Here is a 19,389-nt window from a genome sequence, read left to right on the forward strand (position 1 = left end):
TTTAAGTTCCTCGGCATACACATCACAGACAAACTGAATTGGTCCACTCACACAGACAGCATCGTGAAGAAGGCGCAGCAGCGCCTCTTCAACCTCAGGAGGCTGAAGAAATTCGGCTAGTCACCAAATGCACTCACAAACTTCTACAGATGCACAACCGAGAGCATCCTGGCGGGCTGTATCACCGCCTGGTACGGCAACTGCTCTGCCCTCAACCGTAAGGCTCTGCAGAGGGTAGTGAGGTCTGCACAATGCATCACCGGGGGCAAACTACCTGCCCTCCAGGACACCTACACCACCCGATGTTACAGGAAGGCCATAAAGATCATCAAGGACATCAACCACCCGAGCCACTGCCTGTTCACCCCGCTATCATCCAGAAGGCGAGGTCAGTACATGTGCATCAAAGCTGGGACTGAGAGACTGAAAAACAGCTTCTATCTCAAGGCCATCAGACTGTTAAACAGCCACTACTAACATTGAGTGGCTGCTGCCAACACACTGACACTGACTCAACTCCAGCCACTTTAATAATGGGAATTGATGGGAAATGATGTAAATATATCACTAGCCACTTTAAACAATGCTACCTTATATAATGTTACTTACCCTACATTATTCATCTCATATGCATACGTATATACTGTACTCTATATCATCGACTGCATCCTTATGTAATACATGTATCACTATGCCCCTTTGTTTACATACTCATCTCATATGTATATACTGTACTCGATACCATCTACTGTATCTTGCCTATGCTGCTCTGTACCATCACTCATTCATATATCCTTATGTACATATTCTTTATCCCCTTACACTGTGTATAAGACAGTAGTTTTGGAATTGTTAGTTAGATTACTTGTTGGTTATTACTGCATTGTCGGAACTAGAAGCACAAGCATTTCGCTACACTCGCATTAACATCTGCTAACCATGTGTATGTGACAAATAAAATTTTATTTAGATTTTTTTTTTTTTTTTTTTTTTTGATCTTGACCAAAGGGATGTCCCATTTAAAATGGTTAAGGTTAGGGTTAGCTAAGGGTAGGGTGATAATGCAAAGATTACATTATCACTTTATCACTGGCACGATATACTTCTGACAAAAAATGAATAAAGTGTAACTTCTTTTTTTGACAGCTATCAGAATGATTACAATTACATTTCTCAGAATATTGCATTGTTTATCCTGGATGACATATTAAAAAATTATTTAGAGACAATTACGTTATCTCATATCATTAACATCACATTATTATATACGTACAATGACCAGATAATTCAGAACCAATACTCTTCATCTAATGTGTGGGAATGATCAAACAGCAGTACCTCCTTTTATCCCAGTGGTGCCTGATTCTTTAAGACGGCTCTGCATGGAGTCCACCATGAGATCAAGACTCTATCTTAGTTGTTTATAAATGACAGGCCATAAAAAAACTAAATATAATCTAGCTCTGCACAGGCTGGCCCAGATAAGTGTCAGCAATGGCATCAATAACGTCTTGGCCTCTCTCACTGACACAGTGAATGACCTCAGTTAACCATGTGGGAGATGAGAAAGTCTACCTCGGGGGAAGGATAGTGTTTCTCCGCTCCCTCGTATCTTATTCATGAACACAAACAGGATATATGTTTATGTTTAGACAAGCAGCTCCACAGAAAAGGTGGTCTAAAGAGGAAACTGTTTGTCTGTGTTGCTATCTACACTTCTCTGCATCGTTGTCTAGAAAGTGAGTTGAAATGCTAATCGTTTCAGATGGGTGATTTTGCAACACTGTAATTCTAAAAACGGAACATTTTATTATTATATCCTTGGTCTGAGTTTGGTGGTCTGTGTCTTGACTGGGCAATGTCTGAATGCCTTTTACATTTTTTTAATTTTCTTTTTACGTTGGAAGTTTAAGGTGAGTGACACTTTTACAACCCTTGTTCAGAATATTTTTTTAATCTCAAATGTACTTACTAAATCAGTGGTTTTCTAACCTCTCATTGGGGACCCCCAGACGTTTCACCATTTTGTTGTAGCCCTGAACTAGTTCACTTGATTCACATATTGAAGGGCTTGATGATTCGTTGAGAAGTTGGATCAGGTGTGCTGTGGAACAGTTCAAATACATGGAATGGCTGTGGGTCCATGAAAAGAGGTTTGAAAACCCTTGTACTAAACGGATTAAAAGTGATTGTAGGGGATTATGTTTTCATTGAAAATACATATGGGTAAAATTGTAACATGCCTGTACAATTCATGAATATAGCAATGTCTGAGAATGTCACTGTCATCATATCAAGAACAGATAGTGGTAAGAATAGACAGATGGCACAATCAGGAATATACAGTGATAAGGGATGATTAGATATATCTAGATAGAGGCTCTGAATCAAAACACAACCAAAGAAAATCTCTAACATTGACTGGGTCATCTTACTCTTCAGTCTATTTTTGTGCAATCTTATAAATGAAGGTCAGCCTTGATAGTGTTCCTCTTCCCATTAATATGTCCTGCGATTTCACTGGGCTGTGTGGATCACAACATTATCTGGCTTATCCATAGACTGTAAAAAGAATGGACAAAGCCATCGACGATGTCAGCCCAATGCTTCCTATGACTCATTTGAAGATCAGGAAGTGTTGTTTTAGCGTGTTGCCATATTGTTTCATGGGCAATTTGATTACTTGCTATTCAGAATCATTGGGATGTCCCTACCCCATTGAAGTTGACATTTAAAATGATTACAGTAAGGGTTAAGGTTAGGTAAGGGTTAAGGTGAGGGTAGAGTTTAGGGTAGGGACATCCCAAGGATCCCGGATAGCATAATATGTTTGAGCTACTCTAGGAAGTGACATTGCAGGTTAGCTTAGTGATGCCCCATCTCATTGAGTATCTAAACTTGAAGACCGACTGGGGTACTAGTCAATGAGTATGGCCATCTTCATGGTCAATATTTATGGGTATACAAATAGATTTTCGTTTTCATTGTTAACAAAAAAAATTTTTTTTTTACTAGGCAAGTCAGTTAAGAACAAATTCTTATTTTCAATGACAGCCTAGGAACAGTGGGTTAACTGCCTGTTCAGGGGCAGAATGACAGATTTTGTACCTTGTCAGCTTGGGGATTTGAACTTGCAACCTTTCAGTTACTAGTCCAATGCTCTAACCACTAGACTACCCTGCCGCTCTTAAAAAAAATACTCCACATAAAGGTCATCATCAAACCTGAAATAGTTATATGTCAAATCATATTCAGCCAGCTCTAGAATAAAGTTTGTTGGTAGGTATTCGTTAGTATCTCTGTCTCTCAAATAGCGAGCTAGGGCTGCCAGCCCCCGTATGGGGAATGCTGGTATATAGACTAATGACATCTAATGTGACCAAATTGCAGTATTCTGTTAATCCTGTTATAGGTGAGATCTTGTTTATGAAGTTTATAGAATCTTTCACATATGATGGTAATTCTTGCCCATGAGATTTAATAAAGGAGTCTACGAAGGAAAGACAATGGCTATAGCACTGAGCCTATTTCTGCAACCACTGGTCTGTCTGGATAATTGCCTTGTTGTGTTTTAGGTTTGTGTAATTTTGGCAAAATGTACAGGCATGGATTTATGGGACATTTGCAGCAAAGGTATTCATATTCAGGTTTTGAGATAAGGTTATTTAATAGGGTTTGCTCCAGATTAGAGCATATATCCCTTTGGAACACCTGTGTGTGATCAACAATCAACAATCAAGATGTATGTCCTTGAACTGATTATATTAAAATTGCACACAGAAGTTAAGGGTAATTGTCTGCCTGCAGTGTAATGGAGGATCCTGTTTTTTGAAAACATTACCTCCAGTACCCCAGTCGGCCTTGAGCTTTATATCCCCAATCAAATCAAACTTTATTGATGACCTACACAGATTTGCTGAAGTTATCGCAGATGCAGTGAAATGCTTGTGTTTCTAGCTATAACAGTATACCTACCAATAACATTTTAAAAATACACACATAATTCAGAAAAATAGAAAATAAGAAATATCAGAATGAGCAATGTCAGAGACCGGAATATAAATATATATATACAGTGCCTTCAGAAAGTATTCATACCCCTTGACCCCTCCACATTTTGTTGTGTTAAAGCCTGAATTCAAAATGTATTAGATACATTTTATTTTCTCACACATCTACACACAATAACCCCTAATGACAAATTGAAAACATGTTTAGATAAATGTTTGCTAATTTTTAGAAAATGAAATACAGAAATATCTCATTTACATAACTATTCACGCCCTTGAGTCTATACATGCTAGAATCACTTTTTGGCGGTGATTAAAGCTGTGAATGTTTCTGGGTAAGTCTCTAAGAGCTTTGCACATCCCATTTTTTTTCATTCTTCAAGCCCTGTCAAGTTGGTTGTTCATCATTGCTAGACAGACATTATAAAGTCGACTTAAGTCAACACTGTAACTATGCCACTCAGGAACATTAAATGTAATCTTGGCAAGGTGAACTTGTCTCCCAGTGTCTGTTGGAAAGCAGACTGAACCAAGCTTTAATGTTTTTTATCTGAAAAAACTCCCTAGTTCTTGCTGATGACAAGCATGACAAGCATATTTGTTTACCCATCTACCAATAGGTGCCCTTATTTATGAGACACCGGAAAACATCCCTGGTCTTTGTGGTTGGATCTGTGTTTGAAATTCAAGCCTCGACTGAGGAACCTTACAGATAATTGTATGTGTGAGGTAGTCATAAAAGTAATATTGAACACTATTATTGCCCACAGAGTGAGTCCATGCAACGTATTATGTGACGTGACTTCTTAAGCAAATGTTTACTCCTGACCTTATTTAGGCTTGCCATAACAACGGGGTTGAATGCTTATTGACTCAAAACATTTCAGATTTTCATTTTTAATTCATTTGTAAAAAATATCTAAAAACACAATTCCACTTTGGCATTATGGAGTATTGTGTGTAGGCCAGTGACAAAAACATCTCAAATGTGGAAAACATCTAGGGGTGTGAATACATTCTGAAGGCACTGTACATTCAGAAAGTATTCAGACCCCTTTACTTTTTCCACATTTTGTTACGTTACGCCCATATTCTAAAATGGATTAAATAAATAATTTTCCTCATCAATCTTTTTTATTTAAACTTTATTATAACCAGGTAGGCCAGTTGAGAACAAGTTCTCATTTACAACTGCAACATGGCCAAGATAAAGCAAAGCAGTGCGACACAAACAACAACACAGAATTACACATGGAATAAACAACCGTACAGTCAATAATACAATAGAAAAGTCTATCTACAGTACAGTGTGTGCAAATGAAGTAAGATTAGGGAGGTAAGATAATAAATAGGCCATAGTGGCAAAATAATTAAAATGTAACAATTAAACACTGGAGTGATAGATGTGCAGAATATGAATGTGTAAGTAGAGATACTGGGGTTCCAAAATAGCAAAAATAAATAAATAACAATATGGGGATGAGGTGGGCTATTTACAGATGAGCTATGGACAGGTGCAATGATCTGTAAGCTGCTCTGACAGCTGATGCTTGAAATTAGTGAGGGAGATATGAGTCTCCAGCTTCAGTGATTTTTACAGATTGTTCCAGTCATTGGCAGCAGAGAACTGGAAGGAAAGGTGGCCAAAGCAGGAACTGGCTTTGGGGGTGACCAGTGAAATATACCTGCTGGAGCACGTGCTACGAGTATTGGTGCGCTATTGGTGACCAGTGAGCTGAGAAAAGGCAGAGCTTTACCTAGCAAAGACTTATAGATGACCTGGAGCCAACCATAGTCTGGCTTTTTTTATGGCGGTTTTGGAGCGGTGGCTTCTTCCTTGCTGAGCGGCTTTTCAATTTATGTCGATATAGGACTCGTTTTACTGTGGATATAGATACCTTTGTACCTGTTTCCTCCAGCATCTTCACAAGGTCCTTTGCTGTTGTTCTGGGATTGATTTGCACTTTTCGCACCAAATTACGTTAATCTCTAGGAGACAGAACGCATCTCCTTCCTGAGCGCTATGACGGCTGCATGGTCCCATGGTGTTTATACTTGCATACTATTGTTTGTACAGATGAATGTGGTACCTTCAGGTGTTTGGAAATTGCTCCCAAGGATGAACCAAACTTGTGAAGGTCTACAATGTTTTTTCTGAGTTCTTGGCTGATTTCTTTTGATTTTTCCATGATGTCAATCAAATAGGCACTGAGTTTGAAGGTAGGCCTTGAAATACATCCACAAGTAGACCTCCAGTTGACTCAAATGATGTCAATTAGTTTATCAGAAGCTTCTAAAGCCATAACATAATTTTCTGGAATTTTCCAAGCTGTTTAAAGGCACAGTCAACTTAGTTTATGTAAACTTCTGACCCACTGGATTTGTGATACAGTGAATTATAAGTGAAATAATCTGTTTGTAAACAATTGTTGGAAAAATGACTTGTGTCATACACAAAGTAGATGTCCTAACCGACTTGCCAAAACTATAGTTTGTTAACAAAAAATTTGTGGTGGTTGAAAAATGAGTTTTAATGACTCCAACCTAAGTGTATGTAAACTTCCGACTTCAACTGTATATAGGATGAGCCATGACTAGAATACAGTATAGACATACAGTGCCTTTGCGAAAGTATTCGATATAAAGATATAAAACTGTATTTTTTGTGAAGAATCAACAACAAGTGGGACACAATAATGAAGTGGAACGACATTTATTGGATATTTCAAACTTTAACAAATCAAAAACTGAAAAATTGGGCGTGCAAAATGATTCAGCCCCCTTAAGTTAATACTTTGTAGCGCCACCTTTTGCTGCGATTACAGCTGTAAGTTGCTTGGGGTATGTCTCTATCAGTGTTGCACATCGAGAGACTGACATTGTTTCCCATTCCTCCTTGCAAAACAGCTCGAGCTCAGTGAGGTTGGATGGAGAGCATTTGAGAACAGCAGTTTTCAGTTCTTTCCACAGATTCTCGATTGGATTCAGGTCTGGACTTTGACCTGGCCATTCTAACACCGTCCCAGTCTCAGGTCTTTTGCAGACTCCATCAGGTTTTCTTCCAGAATGGTCCTTGTATTTGGCTCCAACCATCTTCCCATCAATTTTAACCATCTTCCCTGTCCCTGCTGAAGAAAAGCAGGCCCAAACCATGATGATACCACCACCATGTTTGACAGTGGGGATGGTGTGTTGAGGCTGATGAGCTGTGTTGCTTTTACGCCAAACATAACGTTTTGCATTGTTGCCAAAAAGTTCAATTTTGGTTTCATCTGACCAGAGCACTTTCTTCCACATGTTTGGTGTGTCTCCCAGGTGGCTTGTGGCAAACTTTAAACAACACTTTTTATGGATATCTTTAAGAAATGGCTTTCTTCTTGCCACTCTTCCATAAAGGCCAGATTTGTGCAATATACGACTGATTGTTGTCCTATGGACAGTCTCCCACCTCAGCTGTAGATCTCTGCAGTTCATCCAGAGTGATCATGGGCCTCTTGGCTGCTGCAGTATGAGCTGAAAGTTTAGAGGAACGGCCAGGTCTTGGTAGATTTGCAGTGGTCTGATACTCCTTCCATTTCAATATTATCGCTTGCACAGTGCTCCTCGGGATGTTTAAAGCTTGGGAAATCTTTTTGTATCCAAATCCGGCTTTAAACTTCTTCACAACAGTATCTCGGACCTGCCTGGTGTGTTCCTTGTTCTTCATGATGCTCTCTGCGCTTTTAACGGACCTCTGAGACTATCACAGTGCAGGTGCATTTATACGGAGACTTGATTACACACAGGTGGATAGTATTTATCATCATTAGTCATTTAGGTCAACATTGGATCATTCAGAGATCCTCACTGAACTTCTGGAGAGTTTGCTGCACTGAAAGTAAAGGGGCTGAATAATTTTGCACGCCCAATTTTTCAGTTTTTGATTTGTTAAAAAAGTTTGAAATATCCAATAAATGTCGTTCCACGTCATGATTGTGTCCCACTTGTTGTTGATTCTTCACAAAATAATATGGTTCTATATCTTTATGTTTGAAGCCTGAAATGTGGCAAAAGGTCGCAAAGTTCAAGGGGGCCGAATACTTTCGCAAGGCACTGTATAAAGTGGGTGAAACAGTATGTAAACATTATTAATGTGACGAGTGTTCAATGACTCAATACAGTGCGTTCGGAAAGTATTCAGACCCCTTGAATGTTTTACATTGTGTTATGTTACAGCCTTAATCTAAAATATATATATTTTTTTTATCCTCATCCTGAATACTTTCCGAATGCACTGTAGGTCAGCAGTCTCTAAGGTGCAGGGTAGACTACTGGGTGGTAGCCGGCTAGACCAATGACTAAGGTTCAGGGCCGGGTACTGGTCCGAGGCCGGCGAGTGGTGATTGTCCAATGGCCTGGAGATAGAAGCTGTTTCTCAGTTTCTCGGTCACAGCTTTGGTGCAACAGATGAACAGGCCGTGGTTGAGGTCCTTGAGAGGGGGAAATCATTGGGAGCAGTCGTTCCCTCCTGAACTTATAAAACTTTCCCATCCTTTATTCTCCTACTTCAAATTTTCAGACAGGTGATGGAGACACCAATGGCTGTTGAGGATCTACAGAGAAGGAGGGACGTTGAGTCTAGAGAGAACTTGCACTCTGGAGAGGACTCCATGGAGGAGGCACATTCTGTGGAGAGCAGCCTTATGGCAGCACTAACCCACCATGAGAGAAGCATGTACGGTGCCGGATTTGCGGCTCAAGCACACATCACTGAGGTAGTAAGCCCCGTGGAGAGGTGTGTGGAATATACCTTTGTCCAGGTGCAGGTGAACATGGACAGTGTGGGGCTGCTTTTTGAGGAGTGCATCAAGAAGGTGGGCCATCTAGAAAGTCAAAGGGATGAATTGATACTGGAGCTGTTGCAGCGAGAGCAGCCCATGCTGCAAGCTACTGTGGCCTTGAGGGGACAGTTGTTAGAGGCACGTAGAGTTCTCACCAGTGTCCAGTTGGAGTTTATTCATCTGCAAATAGAGGTGGGACAAGTGAAGAGTAAGCTGTTTGTCACAGCCAGGGACTGTATCCAGAGCCAGCTAGCGCTGGCTGCACAGCAGTATGAGGTGGCCCAGGCTGCAATCACACAGGTAAGGTAGAGTGGAAACCCCACAGCATTGCATATAAGCTTTTGTGAGAATGCAGTTAATGTACCATTAACATACTGAGTGAGGGGTAACAGTATGAGGGGTGTTGACATTTTCCTGTGATTTGTGCTATTTTTTTGTATGTTCTTTGTCATCCCTTTGTAGTAATGTTTCAGTGTTGACATGTTATATTGTTGATGGGTGCTACCACAGAATTGTTATTGCTGTATTTATGGCTGTCTGTCATCCAGAGTTAATCACACATTCTTGTGTTCGTATGAGGGCCAACTACGCTGTCATTTCTTTTTCTGCCCCTAGGAGGAGCTCCGGGCCCACGTCCAGAATCTTACAGAGGAGGTAGCCCAGCTTCAGGAAGCCCAGCACAACCAGCTGAACACCCTAAAGGACCGGGCCAGACAACCATCTCGTCCCCGGGCTATGAGCGATGTCACTCACTGCCGACGAGCATCCCTGGACCTGCAGAAGCGCCTCAGTGGCAGCATGAGTAATCTAGAAGGCTGGTATGAGCCACGCCTGCTAGCCCTCCTCCGGAGGAGGCAGGCTGGGAAGGAGACCCTGAGAAGGAGCAGGGATGTGGGCCGAGACCTTAAGGCCAGACTGGGGCCCCTGAAGGAGCAGACCCAGAGGCTGGAGCTGCAGAGAGCTTGTCTAGAGGAGAGGATTGCTCTAATGGAGAGGGAGAGGGTGGAGAGAGTGGCACAGTATAAGGTACAGGGGGATTAGGAACATGTGCTGTTTTGTAGCCCGTAAAGGTGTGGTGTAATTGTTCTAAATTCTTCTCATCAGGAGACTGTGGACTCGCTTGAGGAGACCATGAGGAAGCTGAAGTTGGAGCTTTGCATTCAGAAAAAGGCAAACAGACAATTGGAAGAATTGAAGAAGGGACTTTTGAGTGAGCTGAACTATGACAGGTAGGGTGTGGTATGCTACTTACAGTGCATTCGGAAAGTATTCAGACCCCATCCATTTTTCCACATTTTGTTACATTACAGCCTTATTCTAAAATTGATACGGTCCCACAGTTGACAGTGCATATCAGAGCAAAAACCAAGCCATGATGTCGAAGGAGTTATCTGTAGAGCTCCAAGACAGGATTGTGTCAAGGCACAGATCTGGGGAAGGGTACCAAAACATTTCTGCTGCATTGAAGGTCCACAAGAACACAGTGGCCTCCATCATTCTTAGATGGAAGAAGTTTGGAACCACCAAGACTCTTCCTAGAGCTGGCCGCCAGGCCAACCTAAGCAATCGGTGGAGAAGGGCCTTGGTCAGGGCGGTGACCAAGAACCCGATGGTCACTCTGACAGAGTTCCAGAGTTCCTCTGTGAAGATGGGAGAACCTTCCAGAAGGACAACCATCACTGCAGCACTCCACCAATCAGGCATTTATGGTAGTGTGGCCAGATAGAAGCACTCCTCAGTAAAAGGTACATGACAGCCCGCTTGGAGTTTGCCAAAAGGCACCGAAAGGACTCTCAGACCATGAGAAACAAGATTCTCTGGTCTGATGAAACCAAGATTTATCCCTTTGGCCTGAATGCAAAGCATCACGTCTAGAGGAAACCTGGCACCATCCCTACGGTGAAGCAAGGTGGTGGCAGCATCATGCTGTGGTGATGTTTTTCACCCGCAGGATCGAGGGAAAGATGAACAGAGCAAAGTACAGAGATCCTTGATAAAAAAACTGCTCCAGAGTGCTAGGGACCTCAGACTGGTTTGAAGGTTCACCTTCCAACACAACAAATACTCTAAGCTCACAGCCAAGACAACGCAGGAGTGGATTTGGGACAAGTCTCTGAATGTCCTTGAGTGGCTCAACCGAAGCCAGGACTTCAACCCGATCGAACATCTCTGGAGAGACCGTGAAAATAGCTGTGCAGCGACGCTCCCCATCCAACCTGACAGAGCTTGAGGGGATCTGCAGAGAAGAATGGGAAAAACTCCCCAAATACAGGTGTGCCAAGCATGTAGCGTCATACCCAATAAAACTCAAGGCTGTAATCGCTGCCAAAGGTGCTTCATCAAATGTACAGAGTAAAGGGTCTGAATACTTAGATAAATTGTGGTCTTTCACCTTTTTTTCATACATTTCTAAAAACCTGTTTTTGCTTTGTCATAATGAGGTATTGTGTGTAGATTGGTGAGTGGGCAATTCAATACATTTTAGATTAAGGCTGTAAAGTAACAAAATGTGGGAAAAAATCAAGGGGTCTGAATACTTTCCGAATGCACTGTATCTGGCCATGAAAAGTAGAGATCATCCATTTTGACCCTAAGGAATCTGACAGTTTTCATTGAATACATTAAATTAATATTTGATGTCTGGACTACTTACAATTGACATTAAACACTGAACAAAAATATATACGTAACATGTAGTGTTGATCCCATGTTTCATAAACTGAAATAAAAAATCCCAGAAATGTTCCATATGCACAAAAAGTGTATTTCTCTAAAATGTTTTGCCCAAATTGATTTACATCCGTTAGTGAGCCTTTCTCTTCACCAAGACATTCCAACCACCTGACAGGTGTGACATATCAAGAACCTGATTAAACAGCATGACCATTACACAGGTGCCCCTTGTGCTGGGACAATAAAAGGTCACTTTAAAATTTGCAGTTTTGTCACACAACACAACGCCACAGAAGTTGAGGGAGCTTGCAATTGGTATGCTGACCTCAGGAATGCCCACCAGAGCTGTTGCCAGAGATATGTTAATTTCTCTACCACAGGCTGCCTCCAACGTCATTTTAGAGAATTTGGCAGTACATCCAACCGACCTCACAACTGCAGACCACATGTAACCACGCCAGCCCAAGGCCTCCACATCCAGCTTCTCCACCTGTAGGATTGTCTGATGGGAGGGTCAGTGGGTGGGCCCATCCATGGCTGCACGCCTGCCAAGTCATGTGAAATCCATAGATTAAGGCTGAATTGGTTTAAATGGACTAATTTCCTAATATTAACTAACGCAGTAAATTCTGAAATTGTTGCATATTGCATTTATATTTTTGTTCAGTATATATAGACAAACATGTAGAATAAATATTTGAGGGAGTCTCAACATGCTGTTTTTTTTTTTACAGGGGCTGTATTGAAGTGAGCGAAACAACTGCTGAAAGGGAGTCCTAACTTTTCCATACTTATCAATGGAAGTAGAACTATTGACTAAATATCCAGGACCCCTCAGACCAAACATGTTTTACTGTGTTTGCGAGTATCCTTGATGGTGCATTTAGCCAATGTCACCTATTGGTATACTTAATCTGCTCTTAGTGCATCAACAATGGTGTTATGACAGTTGACCTCAACTATGAGAGCAGCCTGTCTTAACTGTACATTTAAGGTCTACCGTAAATACATTTTTATTATGAATACACTTACAAAACATGGGAATCCGATGCAGCATACAAAGAAAACAGACACATAGGGATGATATACATACAGCTTGAAAGCTGATTGTGGAAATCTACGATTCAGATATCATGGGAATAAAATCTATGTACAATTTCTTATAAAAATGAAACTGGAAATTAGTTTAAATGACTCATGTTTCTAAGAATATGAGCATAATTTAACATGAAAAACAATAATTGGGCGCCTACTCAACTGTGGTGCTTGTCCCCCTGGTAAAAATTTGACCAAAGAATGGCATAGCTACCATTATCACCATATCAAACAGTAGGATCCTTTCTTATATAAATATATGCAAAACCTTGATGCCATGATAGTGAAACAAGCACTTAATGTTTCCCTCTACAAAACTGCAAAAGAACTACTGACTCTTATGCATTAAAAAAAATACATTTGAATGTTGTTTTGAGGATGTGATCAAGGGAGGGGTGTTGTGTGATTGACAGATGTCACTCATGCCTGGACCTCAGTGTCTGCTGCTCCCTCTGGGTCCTCGTCATTGTAGATGTTCTCAGCCTTAAAAAATGGAAAGACATTCTTAGTACTCCTCCTTAGAAATAATTATGATTCTACATATTACAGTAGAACACTTCTGCCAAGCTTTCAAAACATACTTATGCCTCATGAAATGAATAAATATGAACAGAATACATTTAACTATTCTCTATAGCCTCCCACTGTATGACAGAGCCCAGTCTGTCCTGGGGTCTCACCATCTGCCAAACTTGCATGATGTTGTCCTCGGACACAGAGCAGATGACCCAGGGTTCGTTGGGGTTCCATGAGAAGTCAGAGATCTTAGCCGTGTGACCGCCATGAATGAACAGCAGTTCAGGTGGACCATCCTCAGCATCCTCTGGCGACTGCTCCTCTCCGATTTTACTGAGGTCCCACACGTTGAGTCGCCTGTCTGTGCCACTGGAGGCCAGGATGGTTTCATTATGAGGAGACCACTGGACCTAAAGGGAGGAAAGGAGGTGAGATGAGTTTGACGAGGCCTAGTAATAGATACAAAATCTGGTACAAAACATATAGCTTTTGCAAAACAAACTTCATAGGGAATAATTGACAGCTTATTGACTTAACATACCTGGAAGATCTCATCTTTGTGAGACTCAAACGAATGCAGCTTCAGTTTCAGGTTCCTCAGGTCCCAAAGGGCTACAGTCTGAATTGGGAGAACCAATCAATTACAACCACCACAACAACCAGTTAGATCAACACTACATTATGAAAGATAATCTTGGAAAAATTAAGAGCAGTAAGAGATCCAGACTACCTTGTCTGCTGAGCCCGAGGCCAGGATGAACTCGCTGTAGGGGTTGAAGGACAGACAGTTGACCTCAGCAGTGTGGGCATCCACAGCATGGCTAGGTTTGGACGTGTTGTTGGATCGCGTGTCCCAACTGCACAGTAAACAATGTTATTGTTCAATAAGCAACACCAAACAATGCGGATGGTGCAACTAATTTTAGTCACACGAGCTTAGTAAATTGTTTTTCTATTCAAATCCATTATCCACTGCGGGAGTTGCTCATCTCAGGGAGCCTTACATCATGAGTTTCTGGTCATCGGCTACAGATCCAAAGAGTGACTCATGCAGTAGATGCCAGGAGACGTCCTCCACTACAGCTGTGTGTCCAGTAAAGATAGTCTTTGCATCTACAACCTTTCCCTCCTTAGGAACGGCACTGATGTCCCACATACAGATAGTCTGCAGACAGATGGGAAACAAGGGAAGGTGAGAGGAAAGACATGGAGGGAAGAAGACTATTCAAGCACATGCTTTGGGTCAAGTGACAAGTCACTGACATGGTCATCAGAAGCACTGAGGAGGCAGCCACTCAGGTTGGGGTTCCAGGAGAGACCGTAGCCCTCTTTCTGGTGTCCCCTCAAACGCAGATCTGGGGTACACTCTCCAGATGGATCTGTAATACAGAGGTAATAGCATGTTATTTCAAAAGAAATTAGAAAGGAAGACTGGGGACTTCCTGACCAACCTCTAAATACCCACCTGGTTTGGAGGGATGTTTGGTGTAGTCAAAGACGAGCACGTCGCTGGTTGGGGTTTTGGTGGCAATGATGCAGGGGTTCTGGGGCATGTGGCGGGCTCTGTTCACCTCTCCCTCATGGTTGATCTTGATTTCAATCTCTATCTTACCACTGACTGAGCCAAAGCCTCCAAACTCTGAAGGGAGAGAGGCAGAGAAATTAGCTACAGGGATAAGGACCAACATATATCACCAGTTAAAATATTTTGAATGATCCAACGACTAAAAACATGCAGAAAGGTTGTAATTGATGCAAAAACATTGTCCCTCACCACCTTTCTCACTGTCGTAGTGAGAGGCATCAAACTGGGCATCGTCATTAGGCAGTTGCACGCTGGCGATGACCAGGTGATTCTGTTCATCTGAGGTGTGTGTGCCAAGAACCAACCTGTGTACGCTGAAATCCTTCCCTTCAGGTCTAAAAGGATAGAAAGAAATATGTTATAAGACAAATAGGTCCATTTAAATAAACACTTTTGTCATATGTAGGGGGCATTAGCTAGAAACTCAATGTGGCACATACAAGGATTATTCTTTGCAACAACACATATGGAGACTGAAAACAATCTTCCTGAAGAAACCTTCCCACTCCCAGTAATGTTGCAAAGGCAGGCTAATCTTTGATCGGCACAAGTATCTGGTATTCTTGGGAATTATAGCTAGATATGCTGGGATACCATAAAAAAAAATTGGACATGGGGTTTAAAAATAAAATGCATATAATAGTGTAATGACAATATATATATATATATATATATGTGTGTGTGTGTGTAATGACATTCAGCATTCGTCATTAGGCACACTTGCAGCCTGAATTGATTGATGCATCCACTGTGATCTGCGAGCGTCACGGTCCAGTCAACTCTGCCATGGCAGAGTGCTCAGGTTAGATGAGTATATTAGTAAAACATTTAGTGTTCATGTCGAACCACACCCCATTTTGGAGCATATACCACCCATTTTTAAGTAAATCTGTTCATGTTTTGCATGTGGTTGACAGGCAGTAATGACACATTGTGGTGTAATAGCCTAGTTTTCTTGCCATCTTTGTTTTAATTGTGATAGGCTCATGTTTTACCCCCACCATTTATTTTGCCAGTACTCCGAACCAGCTTACTTTCACCCCTAATTTAGATATTTTTCTGCTTATAATTTCCGACATTTGTTAGACTATTTGTTTGTCAACTTGTTAATAAGTAGACACATTCAGCTTCTCTTCTGTAATTACTTGTTGACCTTGAAGACTAAATAAAGCAGAAAGCCATTAATCGATAGAATGAATGCATCAACAATAATCTAGTAGTTGACATCAGTAAAAGTTATTTCATTTCTGCTCGCAGAGCGAGGATGTGTAGAGACCGGGGAGAAAATGCAATAGCCTAAAACAGCGGACATATTTCCCTGGCAAAATGTCCAATTAACATCCGTTTCAAAGGTTAAGGAAATAAAAGCTGTGAAAACAATCCAACATGATTTCAGTTTGTCTTGGATACATATTTTTGTTGTGGTTAAAACAACCTACTGCGCATTCCATTCTTTCAAGAGTCTGCAATAAATAATTACTCCATTCCTGTTCCCAAGACAGGTAGCCTAGTGGTTAGAGCATTGGGCCAGTAAACGGCCCCTGAAAAAGGCAGTTAACCCACTGTTCCCTGGTAGGCCGTAATTGTAAATAAGAATTTGTTCTTGACTGACTTGCCTAGTCAAATTTAAAACGTTTAAAATATAATTCCATTGAGTGTATACTTTTACAGCAATACATAATTCTGCAGGAATTGATATTATATAAGACTACATGTGGGAGTTAGTCAGTCTCCAGACTTCAGTTACTATTCAATGAAACTAATTCGAACATCAAAAGGTGCGCAAACCAAGGGCTGCAGCCGCACCTGCCCCACGCCTACTCCCACTGCTCCTGGAGCTTTGTATTCCTATAAAGGTGCCCAAGACAGTGAACCCCACCTGTTGACATCGGGTAGCCACTGTGCAGTGAGGCTGGGCCACTCCAGGGCGTGGGTCATCACCAGGTCATAGAGGAAGGGTGTGTTCTTCTTCCATATCTTGTACTCCTCATTTATCACCCTCTCCTCCACAGCATCATCAAACGCTGCTATAAAATAGTAAGAAAGTCATGTGAGACAGGAGGTTTAAATGTAAAGTATATTAGAAGCAACCCATTTTCAGGAAATATAGGTGTGATTGAGAAAGGGAACCCTATTAACATTGAGCAAGTGTTCGGTAAAGTTAGCTAGGTAGCTACGTTCCGTTAACACTGACAGGGTTTCGCAGTTGTGTTAGCATTGATCAACCGAGCTAGCTAGCTCATTACTCCCGCAAAAAGGGGTTGTGTCTGACATAGAACAAAGCTAAAGTTAGTATCCAACTAGCTTACTAGCTAACGTTAGTGGGCTACTAGTACTAGCGAGCACATTTGTATAAAATAATGAATTAAGTATCTTCACGATTGATAAGCCGGGAGAACCTGTCCTTCCACCCTGGCCTACCTTGGTAGCTAAGCTAGCTAGTTTTCCCAAGTGGTCTGGGCGCTATTCTTGTTGAAGTAAATTGTGACGTAACGTTTCACCGAATTACCTTCTTTATCAGCCATGGCGTTGATAATATTACGAAAGTATGTTTTCAGGATTAGCGTTCTGTTGAGAGCAAACAAGGCAGCTGGACTACCTTGGCGGGAACTCCGTAGTGATCCAATAGCCAATCAGCGTCAACTAAACCGGAAAACGTCGTATTTGCGTTTTCTAAGAAAAACTGGATTCTGAAGCTTTTGTCAAAAAAAAAATATTTTTATGTTGCATTTTAGCTAACCTTAACCCTAAGCCTTTTCAACACCTTAACATAATTATCCTAACCTACTACGAAAGGCAAATCCGACGTGAATATGACAAATCCCCTCGAGTCATCCAAAATATTGCTATCTGGGATCCTTGGGAAGTAGTGTGGTTAAGATTAGGATTGAAGTTAGGGGTTGGTTGAAAATAATAAATGGTAGAAATGCGTGGGGTTTATGACTTGCTGTGGTAACTAGTGACGACCGCAAAACTGTTTTATTTATTTATTATTATTATTGTATTACTTGTATTATTATGATCAATAAAACAGAAATATACAAAGAGTACTTATCCTAATATACAGTGGTATTAAATGTCGAGAAATTGCTTCTTTTATTTTTTACACTTACTGAAAATTTCAAAATAATGTTTCAATTCTATCTTAAACAATGTGGAGAAGGGTTTGTTCTCCACCCACTTCATTCTATGGATAAAGAATCTTCCACGAAAAATAAACAAATGAAAAATAAAAGTTCATTTGGATCAAAAATAAAGTCTCTGGCTCACAACCACAAAATACACATTTGTTATCAATAGCAATTTTGAATCTGTGTACAATAAAGGTCTTTACAGGGTACAGTCTAAGAATGAGTTTGTGTAATACTTCTTTCATCTTATTTGATATACAATATTTGCCAGACAACAAAACTTTCCTCCATTTCACTTGTCCTAGGGATGCATTCTTGTATATTCTAGCAGAGGGAATAGTAACATATTGACAGAGTTTTCTTATATATATATATATATATTATTACATTAATAGTTTAAAAATGTAAATTCCTTCTAGCTAAATTGGGGCTACAAAATCCTCAACAGTTGAACTTGGAATATTGTTATATTCTCCTAAAAGAAGAATAGCGCCTTAAGAGACAGCTCTAACAACTATTTGAAACTCCCCAGGAGTGGATGTAACATCGTGTGTTCTCATGAATTCTGGATAATCATATAGTTGTCCATCATTATTCAGTAATTTTTTAACCCAGATAATGCTGTTGTCAAACCAGATCTAGAAAAATAAAGACTTGTTTTTGTATTTTATGTCTTGATTACTCCAGATTGTATATCTATATCCGACGATCTCAAAACAAAAGATATATTTGTTACTTCCTGAAACGGTCAATGTTGTTTCAACTGCAAGTACAGTGGTGATTTCAAGACAACTGTAATCTCGGGAAAAACTAGGTCAAATCCTGACGTCGGTGATTTTCAGGTCGGAAAGTTGGAGCTCTATAAAGATGCCCCAATTTCCGACTTGAAGTTTAGAGTTGGATGAATGTTCAAAACGATTTATCACAGTCGGAGCTGTTTTTTTCCAAGTTCAGTGGTCCTGAATGCCTTGAAATCTGAGTTTTCTGAGTTCCCAGTTATTTTGAATGCAGCATACCTTTCAGTAGCCTGACTGACGCGCGACCCACATGACTACACAGCGATGTGATGTTGCTGCATTCAAGTGCTAGTCTGAACTAGTAAACTCGGAATGTCCGACCTGCTAGTTAGTTGTAGTTATAAACATGCGTGTTAAAATATCAAAACAAACTCTGAACCAATTACATTAATTTGGGGACAGGTTGAGAAGCATTAAACATTTATGGCAATTTAGCTAGTTAGCTTGCACTTGCTAGCTAATTTGTCCAATTTAGCTAGCTTGCTGTTGCTAGGTAATTTGTCCTGGGATATAAACATTGAGTTGTTATTTTACCTGAAATGCACAAGGTCCTCTACTTCGCCAATTAATCCACACTTAAAACGGTCGACCAAATCGTTTCTAGTCATCTCTCTTCCTTCCAGGCTTTTTCTTCTCTTGACTTTATATAGCGATTGGCAACTCATAAATTAGGTGCATGGTCTCTGTCATGCTGGATGACGCAAGTGCTGCAAAAATAAAAACTATCCCTCTGTCCAATGACACTGTCGCCAGACGTATAAA

General features: G+C 40.8%; 2 protein-coding genes across 3 annotated transcripts; one reads left to right on the plus strand and one right to left on the minus strand.

The window, feature by feature from the left end:
* Positions 1–1,646: 1,646 nt before the first annotated feature.
* Positions 1,647–12,384, plus strand: LOC118362410 (syncoilin-like). The gene is made up of 5 exons (XM_035742717.2): positions 1,647–1,739; positions 8,569–9,130; positions 9,446–9,856; positions 9,935–10,059; positions 12,238–12,384. The coding sequence occupies exons 2-5, from the start codon at positions 8,576–8,578 to the stop codon at positions 12,281–12,283; spliced, it is 1,137 nt and encodes a 378-aa protein (XP_035598610.1). The 5' UTR covers positions 1,647–1,739; positions 8,569–8,575; the 3' UTR covers positions 12,284–12,384.
* Positions 12,385–12,500: 116 nt separating this feature from the next.
* Positions 12,501–17,357, minus strand: LOC118362409 (histone-binding protein RBBP4-like). Of its 2 annotated transcripts, none has more exons than XM_035742714.1 (10): positions 17,209–17,357; positions 16,579–16,726; positions 14,889–15,034; positions 14,580–14,753; positions 14,378–14,493; positions 14,119–14,279; positions 13,845–13,971; positions 13,656–13,733; positions 13,279–13,524; positions 12,501–13,081 (listed from the first exon to the last, which is right to left on the minus strand). In XM_035742714.1, exons 1-10 carry the CDS (start codon positions 17,222–17,224, stop codon positions 13,019–13,021), a joined length of 1,275 nt encoding a protein of 424 aa, XP_035598607.1. In that variant the 5' UTR covers positions 17,225–17,357; the 3' UTR covers positions 12,501–13,018. The 2 variants fall into 2 exon arrangements, with proteins under 2 accessions (XP_035598607.1, XP_035598609.1); XM_035742716.2 differs by lacking the exon at positions 17,209–17,357 and adding an exon at positions 17,121–17,141.
* Positions 17,358–19,389: the final 2,032 nt, after the last annotated feature.

The sequence above is a fragment of the Oncorhynchus keta genome, chromosome 29, assembly GCF_023373465.1.
Source record: "Oncorhynchus keta strain PuntledgeMale-10-30-2019 chromosome 29, Oket_V2, whole genome shotgun sequence".
NCBI classification, from domain to species: domain Eukaryota; kingdom Metazoa; phylum Chordata; class Actinopteri; order Salmoniformes; family Salmonidae; genus Oncorhynchus; species Oncorhynchus keta.

Bases quoted from the DNA above. Each gene is read 5' to 3' on its own strand.
- LOC118362409 (XM_035742714.1), bottom strand. The intron at 15,035-16,578 runs GTGGGGTTCACT...CTATCCTTTTAG, and splicing joins TGGCTACCCGATGTCAACAG to ACCTGAAGGGAAGGATTTCA. The intron at 13,734-13,844 runs GTAGTCTGGATC...CTCCCAATTCAG, and splicing joins CCTCGGGCTCAGCAGACAAG to ACTGTAGCCCTTTGGGACCT.
- LOC118362410 (XM_035742717.2), top strand. From the start codon at position 8,576: ATGGAGACACCAATGGCTGTTGAGGATCTACAGAGAAGGAGGGACGTT. The intron at 9,131-9,445 runs GTAAGGTAGAGT...TTCTGCCCCTAG, and splicing joins CCCAGGCTGCAATCACACAG to GAGGAGCTCCGGGCCCACGT. The intron at 10,060-12,237 runs GTAGGGTGTGGT...TTTTTTTTACAG, and splicing joins AGTGAGCTGAACTATGACAG to GGGCTGTATTGAAGTGAGCG.